Source organism: Trachurus trachurus (assembly GCF_905171665.1).
Source record: "Trachurus trachurus genome assembly, chromosome: 20".
Classification (NCBI taxonomy): domain Eukaryota; kingdom Metazoa; phylum Chordata; class Actinopteri; order Carangiformes; family Carangidae; genus Trachurus; species Trachurus trachurus.
Window position 1 is genome coordinate 11,453,738 of NC_139911.1, and position 27,334 is coordinate 11,481,071.

At 40.7% G+C, this 27,334-nt stretch overlaps 2 protein-coding genes across 2 annotated transcripts; both read left to right on the forward strand.

The window, feature by feature from the left end:
* Positions 1-6,450: 6,450 nt before the first annotated feature.
* Positions 6,451-22,859, forward strand: trpa1b (transient receptor potential cation channel, subfamily A, member 1b; the record flags this gene model as incomplete). Its single annotated transcript, XM_083995779.1, is given in 28 exon segments — positions 6,451-6,546; positions 6,962-7,138; positions 7,140-7,170; positions 7,326-7,501; positions 8,189-8,296; positions 8,463-8,571; positions 9,056-9,201; positions 9,982-10,118; positions 11,553-11,601; positions 12,819-12,918; positions 13,026-13,126; positions 13,686-13,861; positions 16,877-17,041; positions 17,158-17,272; positions 17,415-17,581; positions 18,005-18,095; positions 18,200-18,259; positions 18,377-18,475; positions 19,685-19,755; positions 19,858-20,014; positions 20,151-20,240; positions 20,537-20,706; positions 20,794-20,923; positions 21,357-21,539; positions 21,698-21,766; positions 21,951-22,052; positions 22,134-22,252; positions 22,643-22,859. Coding segments are annotated over 28 exon segments (3,411 nt in total).
* Positions 22,860-26,416: 3,557 nt separating this feature from the next.
* Positions 26,417-27,048, forward strand: msc (musculin (activated B-cell factor-1); the record flags this gene model as incomplete). Its single annotated transcript, XM_083994996.1, has 2 exons — positions 26,417-26,839; positions 26,968-27,048. The coding sequence occupies 2 exons, from the start codon at positions 26,417-26,419 to the stop codon at positions 27,046-27,048; spliced, it is 504 nt and encodes a 167-aa protein (XP_083851122.1).
* Positions 27,049-27,334: the final 286 nt, after the last annotated feature.

Sequence of the window (27,334 nt, forward strand, 5' to 3'; positions counted from 1 at the left end):
AAGTTCTGTTTCTCCGTGTCTTCAATTGATGGGGAAGTGACTTTTGGTGTTAGAATTAATGTAAAAAGTCAAAAATGCTGAGTGCCTTTTCAGCAAGGGACAAATAAAGTGTCAAAAAGCAGTCTGGCAGCCTGGTCTGCTGCGTGGTCCCCAAGGACACCACCACTCTTAGGAGGTAACCTCATTTATAAGTGATGGAACACCACCGCAGTGCCCCGTAACCACAACCACACACACTAAGACCACTTAGGCTGTTGTGAACTTCTGATTGACAGCTCAGCGGTTAATGCACTCTGCATATCGCTGTTCTCAGCCATTTTTGTGTACAGCAACACGTTAACCTGTCCTTTTTACACACTGTGAACCAATAAGAGGCTTTTCTATTGCAAGTCAGGCACTTTAAATAGCTCTTATGGGTGACACTCTTCACAAATAGTCTCCCATGATGCCTGAGGATGTTTCTGTTGCCAACAAAACCCTCAATATGCAAATCAGGGCAAATGTGTTAAAGTAGAGAATCAAGTTTTTATATCTATCAATAATAACGGTATCAAATGCATGGCTGAGCATAGAAGAAGCATGTAAGACATTTCATTTTCTATGCAGTGATGATTTTTACAGTGTGCGGTATGCCCTTTACATAATGGTATGAATGTATAATTTAGGGCCCAGTAGCCCTCCCAGCACCGCGGCACGGTAACCGGCTCGTCAGCATTTGTGGTATCATTCTAGAAAAGCAGTGGAGCGTCCTCATATATGGCTGCGCTGCTAAATACACATTTCTTCTGTCTGATTGAAATAACATTCAAATAATGCAACCATTACGGAGCCATTATATATACAGGAACACACAAAGTCAGTCCCTGAAACAAATTTAGTCAAAACACACACATGTTCATTACTTGGCCTTCCTAACCCTCACTTGCCTCTTCGCCTTTGTACATTCAAGTAGTCCCCACCGCTAATTTCCAAGACAAACACGACCATATTGTTCTGTATGTTTATTTATGTAATGCAGCCTATAAATCAAGCTCAGCTGGAGAGATAATACTTGCTTTGTAAAACTGGCTCCACTTGGCCTGCTTGTGTGGCGTTTCCACAAATATTGCTCGGACAACAGCGCATCTCAAAGATAACCTGTGAGAACAATAACCGGGCAAATATTAGTTTTGAGTCATTAGGTGGCTCTGAACTCTGGTTCTGAGTTGAGTGAACCTGTTGACATTTATTGTGATGGAGACTGTTGTACTTTTTTGTTTGTTGACAAAATATAGATTAAACATAATTAATAAAATTTGAGGACTACTTGCTTGTTTGATGATGTATTGGTTCATTAATTAAAAAGAGGCCTGCTATAAATTAGATTGACGTCAAGAGCAACAATTACGTTTTAGAGTTTCAATTCAGAAGTTAAGTATTACAAAGCTCTCCATTAACATTTTTTCCATACTTCCTGTCTGTCTGTCCCAGGAGGCAGGATTGGTCTACTAATTTCCAACAAATGGACATTCACTCAACAGTTTTCTCCAAAGAAATAGTTCTCTTTCAAGTACCATGGTATTACTCCACTTAATGTCTCTGTGGTTGTCTTGTTTGTACTGACCAGCAGCACAACTGGGAGATTTTATTTATGAGTTATGGACACATTATTCCTCAACATAGTCTGCTACCTATGATAAGACCATCCACTCAGACAACTAAGACAAACTCTGCAGACCTCCTGTCCCTGAACTAATTTGACTGGCAAGGGGGATCAAGTCTCTCTACCTTACTCTGATCTAATGCTTGAAAAACCTGTGTCATCTGTACCCAACCTAGCCACACTAATCTGCTCCAGACATGGCTGACTGAAACTGATGTCAGGGCAATCTGCCACTCCTGTCCTTCCTTCTCATCCTACATCAGTGCTGCTGTCAAAACCACTTTTTAATTTTTTTTTTATTTGGGGACTGTTTTCCACCTACATGACTTGGTCATGTGGTGGTCGCCGGTTTCCAAATCACTGAACCTCCCAGAACCTCCCAGAGTCTCTGATGATTAAAGGAACACCACTGTCCACGTGACTTTCATGAACTTCTGCTCTTACTCTGGTCAATACCTCACCACCTCGCTTTCATAACCCATAGCTGAGTGTAAGACTCCAAAATGTGTTACATGTACTAGTCCTGTCACAGATCCATCCCAGTCTCCCACTTTGTCTAATTCTTCTCTCTTACCAAGAGAAATGTCAAAACCTCTGAGGGGTATCATCCTTCTACACCAATTCCCTTAAACTTCCCCCAAGCCAAATCTCCCATCATTTGTGCCAGCAATAATACTTGATAAATTTTTCACTTGACTTGACCCTGCTCAAGTGAAAAACTTTTGACTGATCTTGCTACTACCATTCTTATGTAAGTGAATCAAAAGGATCGTTTTCAAGCAGGTCCCAGAATGACCTCCTTGATCTAAACCAATCAAGCTTTAAAAGCGTCATTACACTGAAACAGCTCTGTTGTCTGTAACAAAAGCCCTAAGGGCAGCTGCAGCTGCAGCTCAGTCCACCGTCCTTATCTTGTTAGACCTATCAGCCTTTAATACAGTGAACCACTGCATCCTACTGTCTGAGTGACTGTACACTTTAACATGGGTATATTCGGCAAAATGCTTTCTTGGTATGAATCTCACCGGGCATTCCTTCAGTGTGTCATGGCAAGGAAAAGTGTCCTTATACCATACCCTACCCAGAGGAGTGCCCCAAGAATCAATACTGGGACCACTTATATTTGCAATAAACACTACCTCCTTACCGCAACTAAAGTGGAGAGAAACCTGGGTGTCAAGTTTGTTGACGACAACTATTATCCTTCTCTCCTATACTGAAATTATAATGGTCTAGTTGAGTTTTTACAGTTTGTACAGGTTTGTAATGAAAGCTATCATAACTATGTCAGTAGCTGGCTAGCTTCACTGCTTAACATAAGATAAACGTTGTCATTCTGTACATTTTTTGTGCGCTTGGGTAAATGTAATTGGAGACTTTGCACCAATGTCCACATGTGGCATATAGTTCTATCTGGTCTAGTACATGATAAACTTTTTCCCTCTTGTTCTCAGACTTAGTGGCTCATTTGGTAAATATAATAGTATTCTTGTCTGGTATCAACTTAATTTCTTAAAATAAGATTCAAATACAGTTCTGCTCAAAAGGGAGATATAATATACATGTATGTTGTCAAAGAGCAGTCTGACACAATACTTATTCCCTTGATGACAATGCTGGTAGAAATGCTAGTATAATCCTTAGTTAATGATATACCTTATCTGATAATCCTGCCTGATAAAAATTCCCTGTGGAATATTCCTTAATCCCCACGATCAACGAGGAGGTCTTAAAGGTTGTCTTCATTTTATCTTGTCAAGAGTCACATGTTTTTGAGTGTATGCAGCAGAATGGGCCTTATCTTGAACACAGGCAGTAAAGTAAATAGTTTTCCCATACAGAGTAATGGTTTGATAAATTGTATACAGTTTGCTATACACAGCTGAGTGGTCAGGTTGTTTCTTTGGTTTGCTGAAAATGTCATCCAGCCTGGCTTGACATCAAAAACAAATATTAACAATAATATGGTCAAGCCTGGAAATTTGAAGTGATGGAAAAGGCTGCTTTGGACATAAACACATCCTCTGCTTCCACAGTGAAAAGAATGTGTTGCAGTTTGTAGATAAGCACAAAATTGAGGGGAAAAAACACTTTTACACGATTATTGTGTAAAACATTAAAAAAACATTTCTCCTCAATCATAAAATCAAATTAACTTCTTGTCAGAGAGATGGCAGTCTGCAGAACGTTTTATGCTAGTCAAATTTCCTATCATGTTTCATGACGGGTTAATGTTATCCTATGTAAAAAAAACAAAAAAAAAAACACCATGAGAGTGAATTGGTCACAGGGGGCAGCTCCACCGTCTTGCCTGCATTAGGAGACAGACAGGGAAATAGCTCACTGCCCACATTATTTAAAGCCCTATTGCTGTGGTGAGAGGAACATCCTGTTCGCTGAGCTCAACAACAGCATCACACAAATACAGTAAGTGCGAATCTTAAACTTTATATCTATACAGTTTCTTTGGTGAAGCTAAATGACCCTGGCTTCATTGTGGAGGATAGGTTTCATTTAAAAGTTTTAACTGGTGTTTCCCTTGCTCTGTCAGTATAACTAAATACATTTGATGTAGAGTGTGAGTTACATTTGAACAGGTGTGCTCACTGGGCACAGCAACAAACTTCCTCATTAAATATGTACTTTATTCATTTGAGTGTATCATTTATTCATTAAGCTATTCCGCATGTTTTAGAATTATTTTGTCTTATGTTCGTTTATGTTCCATGATTATAAGTATAACCATAATTTAATATCAGCTGTGCTACTCTGATTTTGATTGCAGTTATTTTGCCTCAAAACTCTTTTCTCAATTAAGGCTCCATCTATTATTAAACTCTGACTAGCCAAGTTCATTAAGTTTTTACACTACATTATACAAACAGACAACTATCCTATGTTAATTATAATAACACTTGAGCTGCTGCTTAATATGAAGCCAGCTATAAAAGCAAAGATGTCACTGTTACATTTAATCTAATTTTCAACTTGTTTTTTTTTCCTTCAACTATTAGGGAAGTGTGTTTACCAGTGTCCATTAGTGCACTTCCTGCACATTTGGCTTCTGCAAACAGATCAGTGACAGGCTCAATTACAAAACCAATGACAATTATTTACCACTGATGCTTGGAAGTGATGTGGGGGATGCAGGCAGTGAGTCATTATGATCAGTCACCAAATTAGGAGTTAATTTGCCCAAACTGACCATTTTGCACTGTAATATGAAGTTCTATCTGTACCACAAAAGGTCTTCAAATAAGCATAAATGGCTGTACTGTAGTAGATTTTGAACAAAATTAGGCTAAAGCAAAAACATTTATATCTATATACCTGCCTATATTCTTACTGTATCAATTTAAGCAACCCACCATATATAAAACCAAATAGCTTTATATATTAGCATTTTATAAATTGGTCACATTTTTAACCCCAAAAATGATTTTGCAGGTCATTATTTGAAAAACCAAAAGTGATTTCTACATTCCATTCTACATTTATTAAAGTTATTTTAGCATTGTCCCATAATATAACCCCCCAAAAAGAAATATATGTCCTTTCAATCACTTTTTTTCTTCGTTTTTTGTGCAGTAAGCCTACAAACACTATTATATATCATCTGCTGTATTGAGTCTCCTATTGCGTCTTCATTTATTCTACAGTGTGGTCATCTCTTAAGTGCAAAGCTAATCAAAGTATAATACATTTAAATATTGATGGATCATAATGGAAATGTTCTCTCATAGTGGAGATATTTTATCTTATTACGAACAAGGGTGAAATATATTGTGTTGCATTACTGAGTCTCCTACTGCAGAAATTCTGTAGCAATAGTCTTCATACCTACCACATAGCTGGCACGACGTAATAAGTAATAAAGTCACATGGAGACCTCGTAAGAGCTACACTTTCAATACACTGTGGTTCCTCATTTATTGTTTAGAACAATCCATTACCAATCTGTAAAGCAGCCTGAATGAAAGTGAATTAAACCAACTGATTCTTAGAAGTAAAGATTTTCATCTGGAGTCATTCTGTTTACGTTAAAGGAGCCACTAAAGGCCTGTTTGAAGCCTCCATCCAGATGAACCGACCCATGGGATTATTGCTTAAATGTTTGAATGCACACTTGTGAAGAAATGCGCAATTCATTTGCATAATTTTCTTGAAAAACAACTCAAGGTAAAACTTTTTCCCACCGCTTTCACCCGAGAAACAACTTCAATCAGTCACGGTACACACCAAACGAGTGCTGCAGCATAAGGTTGGGAGTGGTTTACGATGAAAATTCTCCATGGTAAATTGCCCGCCAAAAATGTAATTTGCCATTTGGCCCTTTGATGTGACTGAGGGGCCTTACACAATACAGTTACAAGGTCCTTCTCAATCTTGCTCACTCAGGATCACGCAAGGACACCTGGGACTGATTCAAACAAGCAGCCCCCGCCTCCTGCTGTGAAGAACATAATTGCTTTCTTAAAAAGAAGGGCTTCAACCTCCAAACACTCAGCGGATCTGAATGCCCTTCTGGGTAAAGACAAAGTCACCCGTGCCCATATCCCCTCATGGCAAGAGGATCTGGCTTAGGGCGTTATCTGTCCTCTCCGTCACATAACACACTATGTTTTTTCTGCCTTGTTTAACAGTCTTTATGTGCTCAGCTGTACGACTTGATCTAAACCGAAGTGGATTTGTTTTCCATTCCTGCATTTTACCGTCGCCTTCATAGAGTTATGTATGTGTGGTTATGTCTAGACACGTGCAGCTGCCTCTTCATGAGGACTCACTCATCTCTGAGAGTGCGTTAAGTGATGAACTTCGGCAGGGAGGTGGCCCGACAGACCAGCTGCTATACGTATGTGATAGAAGATGAGGATCCAGCCATGGCAAGCCTAAATGTATTTGAGGTAAAGTTGATAACACATATACAAACAAACACTCAAAGTCCTCTTCAAATATGTACAATATAATGAGTGTTTATGTAACACCCCATCCCTCTAATCCTGACCCTGAGTAACCTTAAAGAAGTCACTGTGAAGAACAGAACAGAATAGAGATCTGATGGCAGCTCTGTGTTGTATAATAATATTGTGACGTGAGCCGCAGTGCTTAATTCAAACTGAAATTTAGATTGTAATGATCAGTGACCTGAAAACAAATCTGTCATATCATATTTCAAGTATCACAACAGGAATAACACAAGGGTAATTCTTATTCTTAATGTTTTTTTAGCATTTACAAGTATTATTCTCATAATCTGTGGTGAAATCAGACTGAAATAGGCCTCTTTTGTCCTCCGTTATAATCTACATGGCCATCTAGTTGACCGAGAGGGGTGACCTGGCTCTCCTGGAGAACCTGGTGAGGAAGAGCCCAGAGGTCCTGAGTGAGAAAGATGAATGTGGAGCCAGCCCCCTTCATCATGCCGCCGCAGGGGGCCATGTCACCCTCATCCAATTCATCACCACTGTCATAGACTCACAGGGTAAGCATACCTCCAGCCATCCATCACAAGATGCACTCCAGCACAGGTAAAATATGTGTCTTGTTAATCAACATAATTCTGTCTGTAAGTTACTATATGGAGCAGTGCGTTTGACCTATGCATTCTGTCAATGTGTCTGTGCCATGCATCTGTATGTATTTGCATGTGTGTGTATTTGCATGTGCTCTCGTGTCCTCTAAGAGCTGAACAGCTGTGATGAGCAGGGAGATGTGCCCCTCCACTGGGCAGTGGAGAAGAACAAAGCCGAGAGCTGCAGGGCTCTTATGGACCTGGGGGCCAACCCCAACATCCTCAACACGGCCCTCCTGTCCCCCCTGCACCTGGCTGTCAACCGCGGACACAACAACCTAGTGGAGGTGACTATATGACTGAAAACAACAATCCAGATGAATTATGTGTTTCCTCTTTCTGCTGTTTTCTCACTGAATACACACTCTTTGAGGATGTGCTAGATTTATAAAGTACAAACTGCACATCTCACAAACTGGTCAGCATTATGATATAGGTAAACATTCATAGTGCACATTCATAATACAGCTAAATGTAGATATGACACAAAGTGCTTTTTTCTGGCTGAGAACAGCATTGAAAATGACCCACCCGACCCCACATTTCTACATTTAAGTATGTTTATATTTTACATTTGTGGGATTTATTATACAAAAATACATTCAATAGTTTTTTTGTATTTTATGTTTACCATTAATGTCATATTTTTACTTTTTGGCAAGCGTGTACTGGAGGTTTTTTTTTTCCAATGTGAATAGGATCCAAAGAATGCCTTTATATCCTATTTTTTATACCAAATGAACTTGTCACTTGCGCAGCCACTGCATCCTAAAGTCATCCGACAAGTGTTTGCATATCTGACAATACCTGACTCAACAGTCTACTTGGAAAGACCTTGTAATGTCATCCCCATAGCATTTGGCTGCCGTCCACAAACTGTTGAGTTGCAGTATGGTGGAAGATAAAGGATGCAGGTGTATAGGTAGCAGAGTTGAAGGCCTGTAAGGACGAGTTTTACTCTCTGCCTCCTGCAGCTGCTGGTGTCGTACAGCGCTACAGACTGTAATCTGGAGGGAGACCTTGGGAACAACCTGGTGATACTGGCCTGCTCTATCAATAACTGTGAGGCTCTCAGCATATTGGTATGTATAAACTTTTCAGACTCACATATTTATGAGTATTTGGCTTACACAGAGCAGATTATGTACAGTAGCATTGTTTTAGACTGACAGCCAGATAATTGAAGCTTCATCTCTGACAAGGAATCATCTCTGTTTTCCTCCCTCTCTGTTCGTTCTCCGTCAAAAGATTAAGCATGGAGCAGCGCTGTGCAAGCAGAACAAGCTCGGCCATTTCGCCATCCATGCAGCTGCCTTCGCGGGCGCTAAGAAAGCCATGGAAGTGATCCTGAAGGCCGGTACGACGAAAGGAATGATCCATCATCAAAAATTGAAAGTGCTGACAATAATGAAAAAGTTTTCACAAGGCCAAACACCACATTAAGCTGATAGATAACAAGAGAGTTCACCTCAGCCCCCAGAGGCATTTTGTAGAAAAATGTTCGTGCTACTTTGTCCACAGGCCAGATGCCACAGACTGACAGCGTGTTTATCCACAGTGGGAGGTCTGCTTGGTAAATCTTGTGTCGCTGGAAAAAAGGTTTAGTCAGAGCACAAAATATTTATGATATTTCCGTGATTGCTCAGCAAGGAAATGAATGGCTTCTCGTGCTGTTTGGGAATTTACACAGAACCCACCGTGAACGGACACAATTACTCATCACTTCCTGTGACTGAAAAAAACAAAAAACTAACTTTTAGAATTCGGGGAAAGCCAACATGCATTAACTAGGAAATCTTCACAATACTCTGTACAAGAAACTGTCCATTTCTTCTCTGCAGGGGAGGAGTTCGGCCACTCAGCTGCAGCCCACATCAACTATTTAGACAAGTCCAAGAGCAGTCCCCTCCATCTGGCTGTTCGTGGCGGAAACATCGACACCATCTGCCTCTGCCTTGCTACTGGGGCCAAAGTTGACCAGCAACAGGTACCCACAGCACAAACTGAACAAAATAAATGGTTTACACTAAATCTGCATTCTTCATAATCCTTCAAAATGGCCATTTAGAAGGTCACAAATTAATTTGGTTGTCATACTGTAGAAGTGGCTGTTTTTCATACCCTTCTGCCTTTGCATCACATAGTCAAAAACACATTAACATCTTGCAGCTACAGATTACAAATGTTGCTATTTACCCTTTATAAGGCAATTCCATGCTTTGTTAGATTTGCATTGTTTTTTAAATGCCAATCTCATTTGCATACACCTGTAAAGCATTTCCCTGGCACAGGGTAGCCTACAGTATCGATGTTGGTACTGTTAGAGCATGTCAGTCTTATCACGCCCATCTGGGAGTGATCCTCATGCTTAGCCCTGGGCTAGTGGCCAGAGCTGCAGCAGGAATAGTGAGCGCAGTAATGGCATCGGTTGGCTAAATTGATACAAATTACCTCCATTTACACTGTGGAGCTGAGTGGAGCGATCACTAGTCTCCTCCTGCCAGTCCCAGTTATCTCATTAAAGGCTTGTGTTACAGCCCCCAGTGTTCAGCCAGCAAGTCTGGGAGATACTTTGCTAATGTTTCACTGGGGAAGTGTACACGTGAGAGAGCCTGTGTGCATACTAATTCCTGTGTGTTTATGTTCTGCACAGTCTCACACAGTATGCCACGGCATCTTTGTATGGAGCAGACACAAACATGGTCGACGAGCTTGTGAATATTTATAATTCATTACTCATAATGCGTTTATGTTTGTCTCTGTCCAGAATGACAGGTCCACACCACTGCACTTGGCCTGCACCCAAGGAGCTACCGAGGTTGTCAAAATGATGCTCTCCTCCTTTGGCCAAGTTGAAGACATCATCAACCTAACTGATGGGGCATGCCAGACCCCTCTGCACAGGTGGGCTAAACATTCCCCTCTGCGATGATATGAGTTGGTACTTCATAGTACAAGCAGTACTTAAAGGGGAACTATGCAAGTCCGGTTGTTATTCCCCTGTTTTGCTAACCCTCCTCCTGGCCATGTGCATTTGTTTTCAACAAGAAACCAATCCATGTAGCAATGGATAATGTTATTTATACATGTTACCATGTGTATATTTGTAAAGTCTTATCTGTCATACACAAGAGATTATGGGCTAAGCGGTGGGTTTGTGTAACGGTGCCGCAGAAACGAGAGCTATGGGGAACCGAGTCGGAGAAACTGATTTAGTCATCACAATTACTCCGAAGCTGTTTAATTAATGTAAAAATGTAGCACAGTTAAGGTAAAACATTTGCATAGTTCCTAGATTTTTCCTTTAATTCCTCAAAGTTCAGGTGTTAAACCTGAACTTTGAGGAATTAAAGGAAAAATCTGGGATCTTTGTGAAGACTTTGATATGTATCGGACTGTATCTATAAGGAAGTCCTTATGCTAAGCTGAGATAAGATAAACTGAGCAGCAGTGCAGTTGTACACATGAGAGTGGTATCAATCTGTTTGTGTCAATTATGTCTTGGCAAGATACCAGAATCTAGAACAATTACTTTTTTCTTTACAGCAAAAACAAATTCTAATCTTTTCTTCGGTGTCACTGCGTGTACTGCATCTAGTCATGTGCTGCTTATTGCTTAGTCATGTTGTGTAATTATCTGGCTCATACAACCATTCTATTGTCATGACAAACAAGAGGAACATCGATATGAAAACCTTGGGCATGGCCAGCGCCGGTATAATGAGCAGTAATTGGGGGACAATAAGAATGATAATAATAAGATCCGCTTCCGACATTGATTTTATCAAAAAGCTGTTTGTGTTGGAACCGGCTGCAGCAGAGTAAGACCTGATACAAGGACAGCGAGAAAGTGAGGGAGTAGACTGTGGTGTTTGTATGAGCCCATCTAATGCTGTTTGCCTCCTTTTTTAAATATTTGGAAACAAGAGCCAGATTTAAGTTTAAATTCTTATTCTGATACTGTAATGTGTTGCTATAAGTCTCAAAACACAACAGCAATGCTCCCTTCTCTTCTTAGACAAAGTGCCATCTGTGCGGTAATGGAAATCGTCTTTCCTCTACTTAAGTCTCTCTGTATACATACATAATACGACCAGAATACCAGGACCTATAGTCATCAAAGTGCGTCATTGAAGCAGACCATCACTATCCGGGAGATAAGCAATGTAACCACAAAGGGAAATAAATCTGGTTGTTATATCACACTTCTACGAAGCAGAATTAGAATCGCATCGTCCCCGCTTGACATCTGACAGCATTAGTAGTGAGTGAGACCCTGACTCACCGTGAGTCACGTGTTGCATGGATGGTTTACAACAACTGTGTTTACTTTTCCAGGGCTACAATATTTGACCACACCGAGCTGGCAGAGTACCTCATTTCTTTGGTAAATAAGGCACACACACACACACACACCCAAACACACATGAACACACCCTACAGCTGCCATACACAGGGCAATACCAGCTTCAATATCGAAGGCTCTTTTTGCTCGGAGTAAAAGATCTTTATCATAAATCATCAAAACTACATCATTTACATCCGTAGTAAATAATATGACTGTGCAAATTAAAAAGGCTTTTATTTTGAATCTGTGCTGAGGACATTTTTTATTACACCTTGTTCATATAGTGATTTGTCCATCCTGCCACTTTACTATGTGTGTTCTCACCACCACTGAACAATATTTGCTATTTCAAGCACACCTCTCAGATCCATAAAGGTTAACAGTGGTATCCGCTGCTTGTAGACCATCTGTCACTCGATACAGACCTTTTAAACAGAACTCTTGTTGCTAGGAAGAAATTGGACTCCCAAGTTTATTTCATGTAAACTCACTGCAACAGGAAACTAATTCACACAAGTGTGCATGTCATGGAAACTCTGAAATGATCCATAGAGAGAAAGATCACTTGACACCAAAAACCAGCCAATAGCAGAAGATAAATCCAAGCTGTCTCTTTACTACTGAATCCAACAAGATTTTGGGCACGTGCCATTTCTCTCATATTTCAATAGAATATATGAAGGCATAAATAATTGACCTTTATCTATTGTGCCAGTTAATGCCTTTGCTCTTACATGGCACATTCAGTTAACAAAGAGAGTGGTCTTATATTAGGCTATTCATGTTATTCTAGTAGATTTGATCAGCTCCAGTTAGTTAGCTCACCTGGTTTGATTTAAAAAGGGAATTTTGTTTAAGAGTCTTAAATATACACTGACCACATAGTAATATCATGAGGCTATAGTGTCTGTCTATGTAAAATATAAGCCTCCATCTCTCATGTAAAATAATAAATAAAAGAACAACATTATTTTTATGTATTGCAGGGAAGAGTCTCAAACAAATAAAGTGTGATGCAGATGAGTGGTATTAAAATGTTATGTTCTTCAACCCTCCTCCTGTTTGTATCTAAGGTCCATTTCGTTTCATTATCAGCACACTACATCTGACATTATGCAGTAGAGGATTTAATATGATCATTAATTTAAATTTATTTTAATTTTCTAATTTGTTTGCAATACTTAAGGCAATGTGTGTTGAAATTATTGTGGTAATTAATGATTTAATGTTAAGCCTTTAGGTAATTCCCTCCGCAGGGTGCAGACTTAAACAGCATTGATTGTAAAGGGAACTCTCCTTTGCTGCTGGGTACAAGCTGTGGAGCATGGGGAACTGTGTCTCTGCTACTGTCAAAAGGTGAGCTCTAGTATTGTATTTCACCACAAGCAGTGCTAAGGTAATTTGTAAGAATGCCTAAATAATGCCGACTGTGCACATTCACGCATATGTTTATATCATTTTAGGGGCAGATGTGAATGTAACAGACAGATGCGGTTGTAACTTCCTTCACCTGGCCATCCTGCAGCCAAAGGGTCTGAAAAACCTCCCTGAGGAAGTATTGCAGGTACTGTCAATCACTGTATTCTGTTCATAGTTTATCACATGCCATGTATTATGCTACACAGGCAAAGACACCATGGAGAGATTGGAATCTAATTATGATACTTTTCCCCAATCAATTTGCCTTGACCCTGAGCTGCACATATTCAAGGCCAGTTTATGAGTTTCATTACCCCCTCACTAAGCCAGATGATAGTCATTTAAAACACTGTAAGCTTCACCTTAAGCTAGAATAATGCCAACGCCTTTAAAATGAGCCACAGAGGAGGGCTGATACATTTACATTTAATGGTTGTTTACAGATAGTGTGTAAATGGGTTTCTCTGTACAGTAGGTATCATTATGCTGCTTTTTTATGTATATAATTTATATATAATTTATATGCATATCTGTGTGTGGGTGTGATGTTCATACAGTATTAGAAGCACGAGTTATATAACATGTGACATTTATGGTGCATGACTCCTGCAACAAACTCAAGTCTTTTGCATTTGTGCATTACTAAATAGACATGTGTATTGTACTGTATTAATACTATGTCTTTAAAATGTGTCAAACTTTAGAATAACAGTGTGAAGGCATTGCTGAGCTGTGAGGATAATGAGGGATGCACCCCGCTACACTACGCTTGCAGACTGGGCATCCACGACTCAGTAAAGAACATGCTGGGCCTCTCGGGACAAGTCGGCCTTGCATGCAAGTCCAAGGACAAGAAGTCTGCCTTGCACTTTGCTGCTCAGTGAGTTTGATTGGTCCCTAAGGGCATGTCGTTCCATTTCACTGATATAAACAATACTGATTCAACCTGATTTTCACTCAACGTTGATTAAACTTTGCAAATTGCAGAAGAACTACATATAACACAAGCACAAGTCTAGACAAACATACGCACACTACATTTTCACACAAACAAGAGAATGCAATAGGAAGTATCCAACATTCGTCAGCACACACACAAAAACAACTCAACACATTCTGCTCTGTCGGCTGTGGCTTGTTTCTTAGGTAACAGACAAAGGGCCGGTCAAATTCTGACAGAGAGAATCTTTTTCTTTCCAGATGATGGGTATTGCTTAATTCTTTTGGGAACTTTTTCCCGTTGTCAGAGTGTCAAACTTAATATTAAGTTCAAATCAGATCTTATGGGAGAAGCTGCTGCTGTGGTCTTTTTTTATGAAATCTTAACTTTCTAGTGCAATTAAGACAGGATCAGGTTCAGTGTGGATACTGAGAATATCAGAGAAAGTTTTAACAATTTTGTGTCCAGTATCTCTCGATGCAGGAGATGTGCCTCTGGTAAAGTGCACTCATCACACTATGAGGAGATGTCTGGAAATGTAGTTGAAGCATTGATATTAAATAGCGTAATCTGTTGATAACCCAAAACTGAAACCTAGAGCAAGTATTAATCTGTCCAAGGCACTGGACAGATTAATCGATCCCCACATTGGCGATCCACATCCCCAGCTCATTTCCCCATTCAATTTTGATTGCTGTCACAAAGACAAGTTATAATGAATTGTAAAAATAAATGTGACACCTTTCCGTCAGGATTCACATTTTGGAGAAAATAGGTGATTCACTTTGGGTAGGTAAGGTAAGAGGGTTGTGCACATAGTGTCAGATTTGCAGATATTCAGGAAAAATAGGCTATTCTCTAAGGCAGTTTCTTGCAACTGGCCAATTGAGGAAAAAATTTAATTCAGGTAAAGGTCACCATCTGTGTCAATACCTGCTTCTCAACTGTAAGAATCCATTATTGAGATGGGTGAAAGGAGGGAAGGGAAGGATGGAGAGTGAGTCCTAATTCACATCCACATTCTGACCAAGCCATTGCTACCCTAATGATGATCAAACCACACAGACTTACCTGAAGCCACTGGAGGCAGGATCATCCAAAGTCCACAGGCAGGCAGCATTGCTCCAAATCCTATACTCCCACGTTTCAGTTGTCTTCAGAGCGTCATAACTCCGCGACAGTTTAAGCTTGAGACGCGCCGTTTCCGCCTCTTAAACAAGACAATCGGCACTTTATAATTAGCGCAACTGATCCGCGAGAGTCGCCGTCATCGATCGATACGTTTACAATTATGTTAGCAAAAGGCTCGGAGTGGCCTAGTCTTACTACTTCTTCTTGTTCATCTTCTTCTTCTTTGTCATTTATGGCTGGTGGCACCAACGTCAAGGTGCATTACCGCCACCTACTGCGCTGGAGCGTGAGCCAGAGCAGAGATAGTCACCTTCCCACAATAATAATCTGGTTTTACTGTTTTTCTCTACTGCTGATGATACAATAGTAGAGCATTCTTTTTTTCTTCTTCTTTTTTTTTCTTTTTGCACAGTGACATCACTTAAATCCACATTTTTATTGGCTGGAGTTGGTTCTGCTATAGCCAATCAGAGTGTCTTATAGGCCTACCTAGGCTTTGTTTTTCAAACTTTTTTTTTTTTTTTTACCAAGTAGGATATCCTTTTAATGGTTATGAAATATGATGTTTCAAATTATGTCTTGTAACTGCATCTTGGCCTTAGTCCTTCAGTTATACGCTCACAATATTAACATTATGCAAATGTATGCAAATTGAGTTATAGGCAGGAGTGACATAAGTAGCTTAAGTAATGTTGATGGATGGCACTTGGTGAGTGAGAACTTTTGAAAATGACAACTTCATTAGGAAAACACAAAGGTATGAAAAAATGAAAATGTCGTATGGGCATAAGAGGGTTATAAATATTCAGTTTGCACGAACTTCAATATTCACTCACAACGATAAATCCCATCCATCCCACTGTAGTACAGTTTACTCTCTGGGGCCACTATGGCATTTCATTATTTGATTTTGAAAATAGCTTAGTTATTAGGAAAATCCCAGTTTGACATGCAGTTTATGGTAATATTTTGACATTGTTCTAGTTTCAAGTGTTGTGTATTGATCAGTGATATCACAAGATGGCTTTAACAATGGCTCTAAAAAGGACTTTGACTTACGATCTTCCTAAAGCCAAGTCTTATCCGTGTAATTGAGCAATAGCAATCAGATGAAAAATGAACAATCTAACTGCATTTACAACTGTTACCTCACTGATCTGCTGTTTTAATCCTGTGAGAAATGTCTGGGCTCAAAAGCTCTCGCTCTGTTTTTGAAGATTAATTGCCGTGGCACACCTATTATACAGTGACCTAAAGCAATTGTCACAAGAATAGAATTCAATTAGCCAGGCACATGTGAAGAAATGTTACTAATAGGGCGAAACGAGCGGACATTCAACATTATTGTTATTGATTTTTTCTATCATGTACACCCATTTCATTAGAGCTAGGGGGCAAATGAAGGCCACGTTATGATATCATACTTTAACTCATATAGACACCTCATTCTCTTTCTCCACCTGTCCCACCGCACTGACACAAAGTGCCGCTGACCCTCTTAAGAGGCTGGGAGATGAAGAGAGATCACAGTGAGAGCTAATATGTCACATCTGTTTATGTCCTCTCGCAGGTTGCAGCACACTTAGTCACTAACACTCCTCAAAACGTTTTACCTTACAGGTTCAAGACCTGTAACAGCAATATTAAGTGTCTTTAAGCAAAGTGCCAACTCTCCAAGAGGAACTGTACTCGTGCCCCCCATCCTCTGCCTTTTGCTGTTTAGTTGGCCTTGAACAAGAAGCATTTCCATTTCAGAGGTGAACAGGTCATAACACTGAGGAAATGTTTCTCAGCAACCTAATGCCTCTCTATCTTTTTTCCAAGGTATGGACGCATCAATACATGTAAACGGTTACTAGAGACCATCACAGACTCTCGTTTGCTGAATGAAGGCGATGAGCGAGGTCTGACACCGCTTCATTTGGCTTCACGAGGAGGGCACGCCAAGGTGGTCCAACTGCTGCTGCACAAGGGAGCTCTCTTTCACAGGTACATCCAAAATGCATGTTTATAGAAAAAACACATGCATGTACACAAAAAACAACAGTCAAATCTGTATACAATTCTCATACAGTATGTGACTGATTCCCGTTTGATGTTTACAGTGATTATAAAGGCTGGACCAGTCTGCACCATGCTGCAGCTGAAGGATACACACAAACTATCCATATTCTTCTGTCAGCCAATACCAAGTTACTGGACAAAATAGATGAGGATGGGGTATGATTTACCATCATTTCTACTTAACCAAACCCATAATTCATTTATGATTAATGTTTATTAAGGTACCATTGATGATAAAGACATTGCTATTCTATAATAAATACAGAGTCATGTGTCCTATTGTGTATTGATTTACCAGAACACAGCACTCCACATGGCAGCAAAGGAGGGCCATGTGACTGCAGTCAAACTCATGCTGAGTCGGGGAGCAGAGCTCGTCTTAAACAAGAACGACACATCATTCCTTCATGAAGCTCTGCAGAATGGGAGAAAAGATGTGGTCAATGCTGTGATTGACAGCGACAGGTACATTTTCAACACAACTGTTGGCTCTGTAGAGGAAAAATACAGAAACAGTGTTCAGTGTTCAGTGTACAAAGTTTTTTATATGTTTTTATGCACCACTTTTGTAAACAGTGTGTTTATCCAGCATTTCAGTGCTTCCGTGTGACAACCACACATCTCATAAACATCAACATTTCATTAAAAACCTGGTTTAAGCTAAATGCATTATTTCAAATATCCTACAGTACGTTTTCAATTTTTTTTTTTTTTGAAAAAATATTATTCAGTAGATTTCCATTAGAAATTCATGAAATTTAAACATAGATGGCTTTCACCATGTGTCCTTTCTATCATCAAATCCAAGGAGAAGTAGTGTGGACTGCTGGCAGAATAATTTGTTAATTAAGTCATGAGAGTATAAAGTCACCAGATTTCCTCTTCCAGATGTGGTGAAGCTTTGCAACTGTTCCTACCTGGTGGAGGCCAGCGAAGTCCCATGCTAGACATGATTCAGTTCCTGCCTGAGACCTACAAGGTTTGGCACTGGCAAATGATTAAAAAAAACAAAACCGATCATACATCTGAGTGCATAGCAGTCAACACATCTGTATCTGTCTTTCTCTTCATTGTCTTCAACAGCACCTGTTGGACCGCTGCGTCAGGGAATCAGATCATGACCACAACAGCCCTGAATACCACGTAACTCAGCTGCAGCTCGCACAGTGAAACATCACAGCACTCTACTGTATTATAATGCACAAATCTAGAGTACAAATCTATTGTATAATGTACTTTTTCTGTCTTCCTGTGCTGTAGATTGAGTATAGTTTCACATGGCTCCAAGCTTCTGTTACAATGAAGAAAGCTCTCGACAGTATGCCGTCTATAAGATATCAGCCACTACCTGCACTCAATGTAAGAAACTTCATCTCTCAAGTATATATTTAAATAATCTCCCATAATTGCTAAGTAGTAAAGTTTTATTTTAGTCATGCCTTGCACCCAATGAAGCAACTTAACGACTTACCCTCTTGTAATCACAAGTTCATATTTTACAAGTATTGGCTGATCCAATCAAATATAAAGGACAGTGGAAACACCTTTATCCATCTAGTTTTTTTTTTCCTGTGACAGTAATAATTACATTGCCAAGGTTTATGGCATCTTTGATATATTGCATTTTGCCTTCACTATGGGTGATGTGCAATGGCATGGATCTCCCAAGTCCAGTCCCAGTGGGATACCTTCTAATAGCCAATCACAAAAATTTTTGCTTTGTCAAATCCAAATTCTTACCTCAGATTTTCATTACCCTGGATGTCTTCAATCATAACAATTAATTGATGAAATTTAGCAGGTTAGCAATTTTTGCTATGAAAAGTGGAGCGGTTTCTGTTGGCAGTCAAATTCGCTGCACTGTTTGATGGTAAATAGATGACCAGGATGCTTTGAGTCACCTTGTCGGCCTTTCTAACTGGTTGCCTTGAAGGCCAAGACAGACAGGACCAGGTGGGAATAAGCTGTGAAGTCAGGTTTCTGCTTGCCGTTATGTGTGTTGATGTTACAGACAAGCTGCTAAATGCTGTATGAGTTTCTCCCATTGCGGCTGGTTGCCTGGTTCAACACCTCTCAGCATGCATCGCTGTTGACTGTCAGCAGCAGATGCATCAGGGGGGACAGTTCATAGGAAGAGCAGGCATGGCCACAATGTCACTTCATCATTTACTGAGCACTGTGTGTGACAGGCAGTTGTTGTTGGCCTTTCTGCCAGTTGGAAAGTGGGTAACGCAATACTGTATTTTCCCAGTTTCACTATTAGCTGAAAACTGGAATTAATCTGCATGAAAATTTCAATTTTTTAATCTTGGCAAATCCTACAGCAGCATTTTAACAGTGGACTTTATTATTTGATATATTTGATAGAAACGATCTCCTCTTCCACCAAATATTAGAAATACTTCATTGCACGTTTCTGCCTGCAGAGGTAATCCCATATTATTCCTGTGGAGATCAGTAATATGCACATACTTAAATCTTATGAGCTTTAGCTGTCAGCCTGTACTTTCCTGCTTGTAGAAAATGTGCCAGTAACACTGGGCTATTTTCCTCTTACTCCTTCTGCAGGCAATGGTGCGGTACAACCGCATCGAGCTCCTAAACCACCCTGTCTGCAAAAAGTACCTGGAAATGAAGTGGTGTGTATTCACTGTGGTCTAAGCTCCATGATTTATAGCTGATGGTACGTTTTTCACTTTGAATATCAGTGTTTTAATATCAGCTTTTGTTTTATTCTGCAGGGTTGCATATGGGAGCATGGCTCATGTGCTCAACATGTTTTTTTACCTGTTAGGCCTGCTGCCTCTGACTCACCTTATGATAGCTCTGAGGCCCACAATGAACACCACTGAATCAGGCGAGCACATAATCACAATGGTGCCCGTATCTTTCATTGAGGTAGGAATGACACTGGTGATCAGAATGATAGGTGAAGCTCTGTGTTACACAGTGGAAGTTACATCAGAGAAAATTGATTCATATGCTTACGGAGTCTCTCTCAACCTCTCGCAATATTAACTTTGTCATTTCACAGCAAAGTGTGTTCCTGTCCTTCTGCATGGTGATGGTCTTGGTCATGAACTTGTATTGCATAGCAAAGGAATTGGTGCAGATATCACAACAGGTACTGTTACGCAAGTGTCATTGCCTCACATAAGAAATGTGCTCATAAATCTGGTCAGCACCAGGTCTGTGTGGACAACACTCATGATCAGGCGTGATGGATAGGCGCCCTCTGATTTAGATTTGTAGGATAACTGGATGTCCGCTCCACACACTATCTTTAGTCATTATGATTATAGCTCTTAGGAAAACTGGCACATCATGTAACATGCTAAATAATATACATGCACAATACAATACAATACAATATACAAATTATTTTTGCTGATTTTCTCCCCCCCCTTGTCTTTAAAAAAGCGCTGGGATTACTTAAAGGATTACTCCAACCAGTCTGACTGGTTTGCAGCCATCTTCTCTCTTCTGTTCATCATCCCTCTCATGCTCAATGTAGAGGGTTCCTTACATTGGCAGGCAGGGGCATTGGCAGTTTTTAGCTCCTGGATTGGATTTCTCCTTTATCTCCAGAGGTAATATTTACTCTGACATCCATTTCAATCCAACAACTTTCTCATGCTGCAATAGGCAGTAATTGGTATAATCTCCAACTTCCTCAGGTTTGAGGGTGTTGGCATCTATGTTGTGATGTTTGGAGAGATCCTGAGGACGTTGGTCCGTATTGTAATGCTGTTCTTTTACCTGATGTTGGCGTTCAGCTTGGCATTCCATGCTCTGATGCTTAACCAGGTAGGAGGAGAAATAAATAACAATCTAAGACCAAAGTTCTTCAAGCCTATGTTTCCAGTCTGCTTTTCGTCTTATTTTAGTATTTATAATCAGTTGTCTCATTTTGAATTGTTTCGTCATCTTTGCAGACATTTTTTTGAGTAAAGAACTTAACAATCTCATAATCATCAGTAGGTTAGCTATAGATCGATAAAAGGCCAATAATCCTCTGCATGAATTAGCTCAGCACATTTAACAGTAGGCCATCCATTCTTGAGTTGTCATTGGCCAAACTGGGCAAAAGGGAATAGGTTATTTAACAGGAATAGTTTCACATTGTGTGAAGTGATGCTTTTTCACTCTCTAGCCAAATGTTGGACGAGGAGATACCTACCTTCGGCCTGTAAGCACAAAGCTACGGGCAGCATATTTGACTTTCTGTCTCCCCTCTTAGAAAGAATTTGAGAACATGCCTCTCTCAGTGATGCAGACCTTTATCATGATGGTTGGGGAACTGAACTACCAGAATAACTTCTTGGACGCCTACCTGAGCAACAGCCTTCCCTTTGGTCTCCTGACTTACTTCATTCTTGTGCAATTTGTACTGCTCATGCCAATTCTGTTGGTGAACCTGATGGTAAGCATGTACTAAGAGCCCCTGTATGTCACACTACTTCGTGTTGCTTGTTAGCTCTTTGATGCTTTTCTCATTTCCTAATAGACATATATTTTCATGTAAATACCCCCTTTTTTTATCTATTAGACTTATCTTGCTTGTCTTTTGGTGTGTTACAGATTGGTTTAGCAGTTGGAGACATTGCTGAAGTACAAAGGAATGCTGCCCTAAAAAGAATAGCCATGCAGGTATGGACCCAGTTTTTTTTGTTTTTTTTAGTTATGACCGTTTAGATTTTAATAAAAAATCAGCCTCTGTGATCAAGCATTATTGTTATGAGAAGTGAGACATTTTATATGGCTTGACAAACATTTCTGAACATGTCTGCCTAAAATGCCACATGTGACTGAAAATGCCTCTTCCTGTCCCCAGATTGACCTCCACACCGCACTGGAAGATAAGCTGCCTTATTGGTTTATGAAACGTGTTGACAAACCCTCCATAATCATCTATCCCAACCGGAAATGCTCCAGGGTATGCCGCTCCATACTTATTTTTTTGTAATTTATGACAGTGAAATATTAGTCTGTTATTAATTCTCACCATTTTTTACAGCAATATTGGAAAAGATTAGTCTCAGGTGAGGTTGAAACAAATGAAGTCTGGAGTCGTCTGCAGGCCAAATCACAGCGCTGCACCGTGATAGAGACCGAGCTTGCGAAGCAGAAGAACAGGTAAAGCACACAGTGAGAGCACAGAAAGACTCTGCTCAATAATGCAGAGCAATACGCAAAGTTACCTTTGACATGGCAGATAATAAATACAATGGACTGCAATCAGTGGAATGGGTGTGATGCTGAAAATGGTTTACAATCTCATGAATGCTGTTCACCAAACAGTGTGTAAAGTCAAAGTAGTAAAGGACGATGTAATAGCTGTTTGTTTTTGATGCATGAGCAGCCCCTAGTGGATAGAAAGAAATAAAGACTGTGACCAGGTCAGAGACAGATGTGACTCACTGTGTCCCTTTCTTAAAATAAGCTCTTTGTCCTGAAATAGCTTGATTATAAATGTACTTGAATTGTCTGTCACTGAACTGCATGATTACATGTTTTCCTCTCCAGGATAAAAGAAATGTCATGCCTGCTGGAGAAGCAGCACGGCCTCGTGAAGCTCATCATCCAGAAGATGGAGATCACCTCAGAGGCCGACGAGTACGACGGCCCCGTCAACCCCGTCAGGGCCAGCATGTGGCCAAGTGTGAGACAGGCTAACCCCAGAAGACGTGTTGTGTCTCAGTGGGTCCCTCTGATGAAAGCCATTGAGGCCAAAAGAAAATGAAGAGGATGAGATGAGATGAGAAACACATGTAAACATCGTAACAATTAGTTTAGAGAATGAATACATAGCTTAATTGACAGATAAATGTAATCATGGCATTATTTAACCAGATAATGTAGCTCACTAAATACTCATGTATATGGCTTTGTCTTTCTAATGTGTAAAGCTGTTTACATATCCAAGCAGTTTGTTTCCATTAAGTGCAATTATGTAGCTACTGAAGGGTTTTAAAGCATCTTAGTTGAAGATTCAACACTATTTCATATGAGGCTAAAGTCTATAGTAATAGTGTTTGTTGTTGTTGTTTTTTAGCATTGTCTGAAACATCTTATATCATTCAGTGGTGTGGCACATATGTTGCCTCTGCTTTCCTTCCAGTGTATCATTAAACATATCTTTAAATGTAAAACAGTACAGGAATGTGTAATTTTTTTTAAATGTTCATGCCTAACACTGAGGTTGTGCAACATATTTATAAATTCTATCCAAGTTTTTTTTTTTTTAATAAACACCCAGACTGCCCTGGTTCTCCAAATGCAAGACTGGATTAAAAAGGAAAAAAGAATAGTGCCATGGGGTGTGCTGCCAGGGTGTGATCTTTGATCATGGGAATTAAACCGACAACCTTAACATCAGGAGTCACATTCTGTACAGACATGCCGTCATGTACAGTACAGCACATGATCATCTGTCTCTCTGAACGCCGACATGAAAGCGCTATGAACCTGTCGGTGTGCATTTGTGAGTGTGTGTCGGACTTTGAGAGTTATGAAAGTGATAAACACCATGAACATCCCAGATGTTCCCAAACATCTGATTTAAAACACCTGTGTGTCAGCCTGGCGGTTGCTTTTGTGATTTTATCTGCTTAGTCTTTACTGAAGACCTGAGGGTTTGACACATCTAGCTGGATAGCTCAGTGTTTAATGCCACTGACTTTGGCAAGGGGTTTGAATCCCAGTCGTTGCTAGTATGTTGCCTGGGTCAACAAGGTCTGCAGAAGAAGAGCTTGCTTTTATTTAATCATTATTATGAACCGATGTTCTTGCCACCGATAATGTGTGATGCCTCTTTCCCTGGCATCATACACCAGCTTATTGTAGCTTCAGTAGTGATCATGGGAATCCTAAAATGTTGTGAGAGAAACAGAGAAAGGCCTCTGACATCATGAGCCTGCACCTGTCCCTCGGCTTCTCTAGCATAGGGCCCCTGTGGAGGTCGTGACCCCTGAAAGTCTTTGCTGATAGACAAACACTCGCTCTCCCTTCAAGTCAACTTTCAAGTGATATTTATTACTGTTGGCCCTGGATTTAATTATTCCCAGGGCAAATACAATAACCATGTAACCATCAATTACACTGATGTTTTGGACAACATTTTTCGCTTTTGCTTGAGGAGCTACATCTATAGAATGACGAATGAGCAGAGTATTTTATGTCAACCTGCTTCCACTTGACAGTGAGTGAAGCAGTTGGTTGAAATATGTGTCACCTAGCCAATACCCTCCCATGTTATGTTAAAAAAAATGACAGTTTATCATCGGAGGAGTAAATCCGACGGCAGAATCCCTTACCTTGCACCTTCAAGTGTGTCAGTCAGGCCGTTCACCTCGCTGACTGATGCAGTGACTGGGGATGAGATGGCAGCCTGCCTGAGGCTCTGACTGTCTTACCAGCACAAGTGGAATTCAATATCTCAACCTTGTGACACTTCCAAGGCTAAGCTAAGATCTGGGATCCCTCAGAGGTTCAGCTGATGTTGGGGTTTGTGAAAGCTGTGTAGAAGAGCAGGATTGTGGGAAGTATGGGGAATGTGTCCTTGGATTAAGGAGCATTCTTGGTCTATAGGACAGAGGGAAATCTGAGTGGAGGAAAACCACAAAGTGCTCCAATACCACAGCAAAATGCATTTGACACTGCAAAACAGAATCGGAACAACGTCATTATAAACTTCATATCCAAACTTAACTTGAACTTAACATCTCAACTCAACAATTGCTCAGTAAAATGAGATTGATGCTAGCTTGCTGTGCTGCTTTAAATTACACACCAGCCTGGGAACTGTTGGAGTACAGTACAGCATTCAGGCCAGAGCAGAGTACAGTAATTCCTCCCTCTTGTGACCCTGGCATGGCCAGCTACCAAAAAATCAAGCATGCATCTCAGCTGCAGTTAGGTAATCCTTGGCAGAGTCTTGCTATTGTCATAAAAAAAATCTAAATTTCACACATATTATATGGAGTAATAGCTAACAGGGACCTGGGATTTTCTGGGAATATCTTGAGAAAGCAGAGGAGGGATTCTTGCAACAGCTACACACAACTTTCCATTGTTGGATCTGGTTTGCAATGTGTCTACTGTTTTACTTTGTGATGTTTGTAAATCTAACAGACAATAGATGTTCTGTCTGGATGGCAACATTTGGTGCAGCAAATATATTCTTTCCCTGAAACTTTCCAGGCAGTATGGTTACGTCTGCAAGTACACTTTGAATTCCTGTAGCCTCTTCTTCTCTCCCCTCTTCTGTCAGCTCTTGATCTCAATCCACAGAAAAATACTTCTCTCTATATCATCTCTCTCTCTCTCTCTCTCTCTCTCTCAGCTCTCAGAGAGTTTGTACAGCACACGACAGATGCAAAAATGCCCAAGATCCACAGTAAAACATGCTATGGGAATGAAGATGGTGCCTCCTCTCCCCTGCCACACCCTTCTCATGCCAACACTCCAGATGTCATGGGAACCGATAACAGCTGGGGCTGGTGCACTCAGGCTGCGTGTGAAAGGCTGCTCCATCTGCAGAAACCCAATCCCTCTGTGAAACCAGCAGGGGATTAGACACTTTTGATAAGGTCCTCAAGACATTTCTATTACCAAAACACATCTGTGGGACCGACAAACCTGGGAAATGTTTACTCTATATGTGCATTTTCTAAACTGTTGCAATGGGTTGTGTGTATTATTGTCAGGACAGTTATGGCCCCGCTGTAGAGGCAGGATGACCTCTGTTGGGCGCAATCATTCCTCAGACATCATTTTTCAATTCCATTGCGCCCTCAACCTCACTCCCCACTCGATATGTTTACCAATAATAAACCATTCATGTAAAGGGCGTTACAGATTTATCAAAGTCCAGATGAGCAAGTTGGGTTTTCAACAGTTTGCACAGGGGAACAGAGTTGTGGTCTCACTGAGGTCACGGTGGCTTGGAGAAAAAAGGGGAGGAGAAATGTTCCAAAGAAACTGTACAGATGCCAAGTCCTGGACACTTAAATTAGAGGGGTAGCTAAGGAAGGAGGCATGTTTGACTTTTAGAGAGAGCTGCAATTTTCAGACTTGCCTTCATGCTGTTGGTATTGTAGTCCTGTCAAGTAGAATCAGGCTGAGATAAGGTGTTGGTTTACCAAATGGGAATGTTTTAAAAGGCCCGATCGACTGCTGGCTTCAAATATTTTGTGATTTACTGAAATAACACCAAGCTGTGAATCCAGTTTTTCTGCCACTGCTGTGCCTTATTAAGTGCTACTCCTGTCTGCCTCCAAAGGCACAGGTGGATCAGCCATGTCCACTGGCTCTGCAGCGAGCGATGCTGAGGACTATGAGACATGTTACAGGAGGACTTCAAACCCCTTGGAGAGGAGCGCGCGGGAAACCACCTGCTACGACCCCGGTCAGTATTCGGACGAGGAGCTGGAGGACGAAGGTGTGGACGGGGGGATCAAGCCGGAGCGCAGACTGTCCAGGGCGCAACAGAAGGAGGCGCGACAGACGCAGAGAAACGCCGCCAACGCCAGGGAGAGGGCGCGGATGAGAGTGCTGAGCAAAGCCTTCTCCAGACTAAAAACCAGCCTCCCCTGGGTACCGGCGGACACCAAGCTGTCCAAACTGGACACGCTTCGACTCGCCTCGAGCTACATATCTCACCTGAGGCAGCTCCTGCAGGATGACCGATTCGAGAACAGCTTTGCGCACCCAGTCAGTCTGGTATGGTGATGCAACTTTGTTTACAGAGTTTATTTATGGCTTTTGTAGCGGGGGGAAAAAGGTTGTCTTTCAAACTAATGCTATAGTTGGATGTGTCTTAATGAACCTGCTGTCTTCTCATTTCACAGACCTGGCCGTTTATGATGTCAGGCAGATCAGAGGACCAAGATATCTCAACCACTGTAAGACTCTGTGGAGCCACAGCATAGGAAACTGTTCTGGTTCTAGGACCTGAAGACAGTGAGAACCCCTCCTCTCTCCATCCAGTTCTCACCTTTGACAAACATCTGTGGCCCCCTGAACAATGAACTTCAGACTATATTTTGTTGTGTGCATGTTTTGCTTGAAATCAATATGATGGCATGTTTACAATAATTGTAATCTCTTGTCTTCATTTATGTTTGATTGTGAATATGGGTTTTTTACAAACTCCAGCACTGGTCATAGCCACTGTTGATGATCGGACAGTGTGTCATTAAACATTATGGTGGAGCG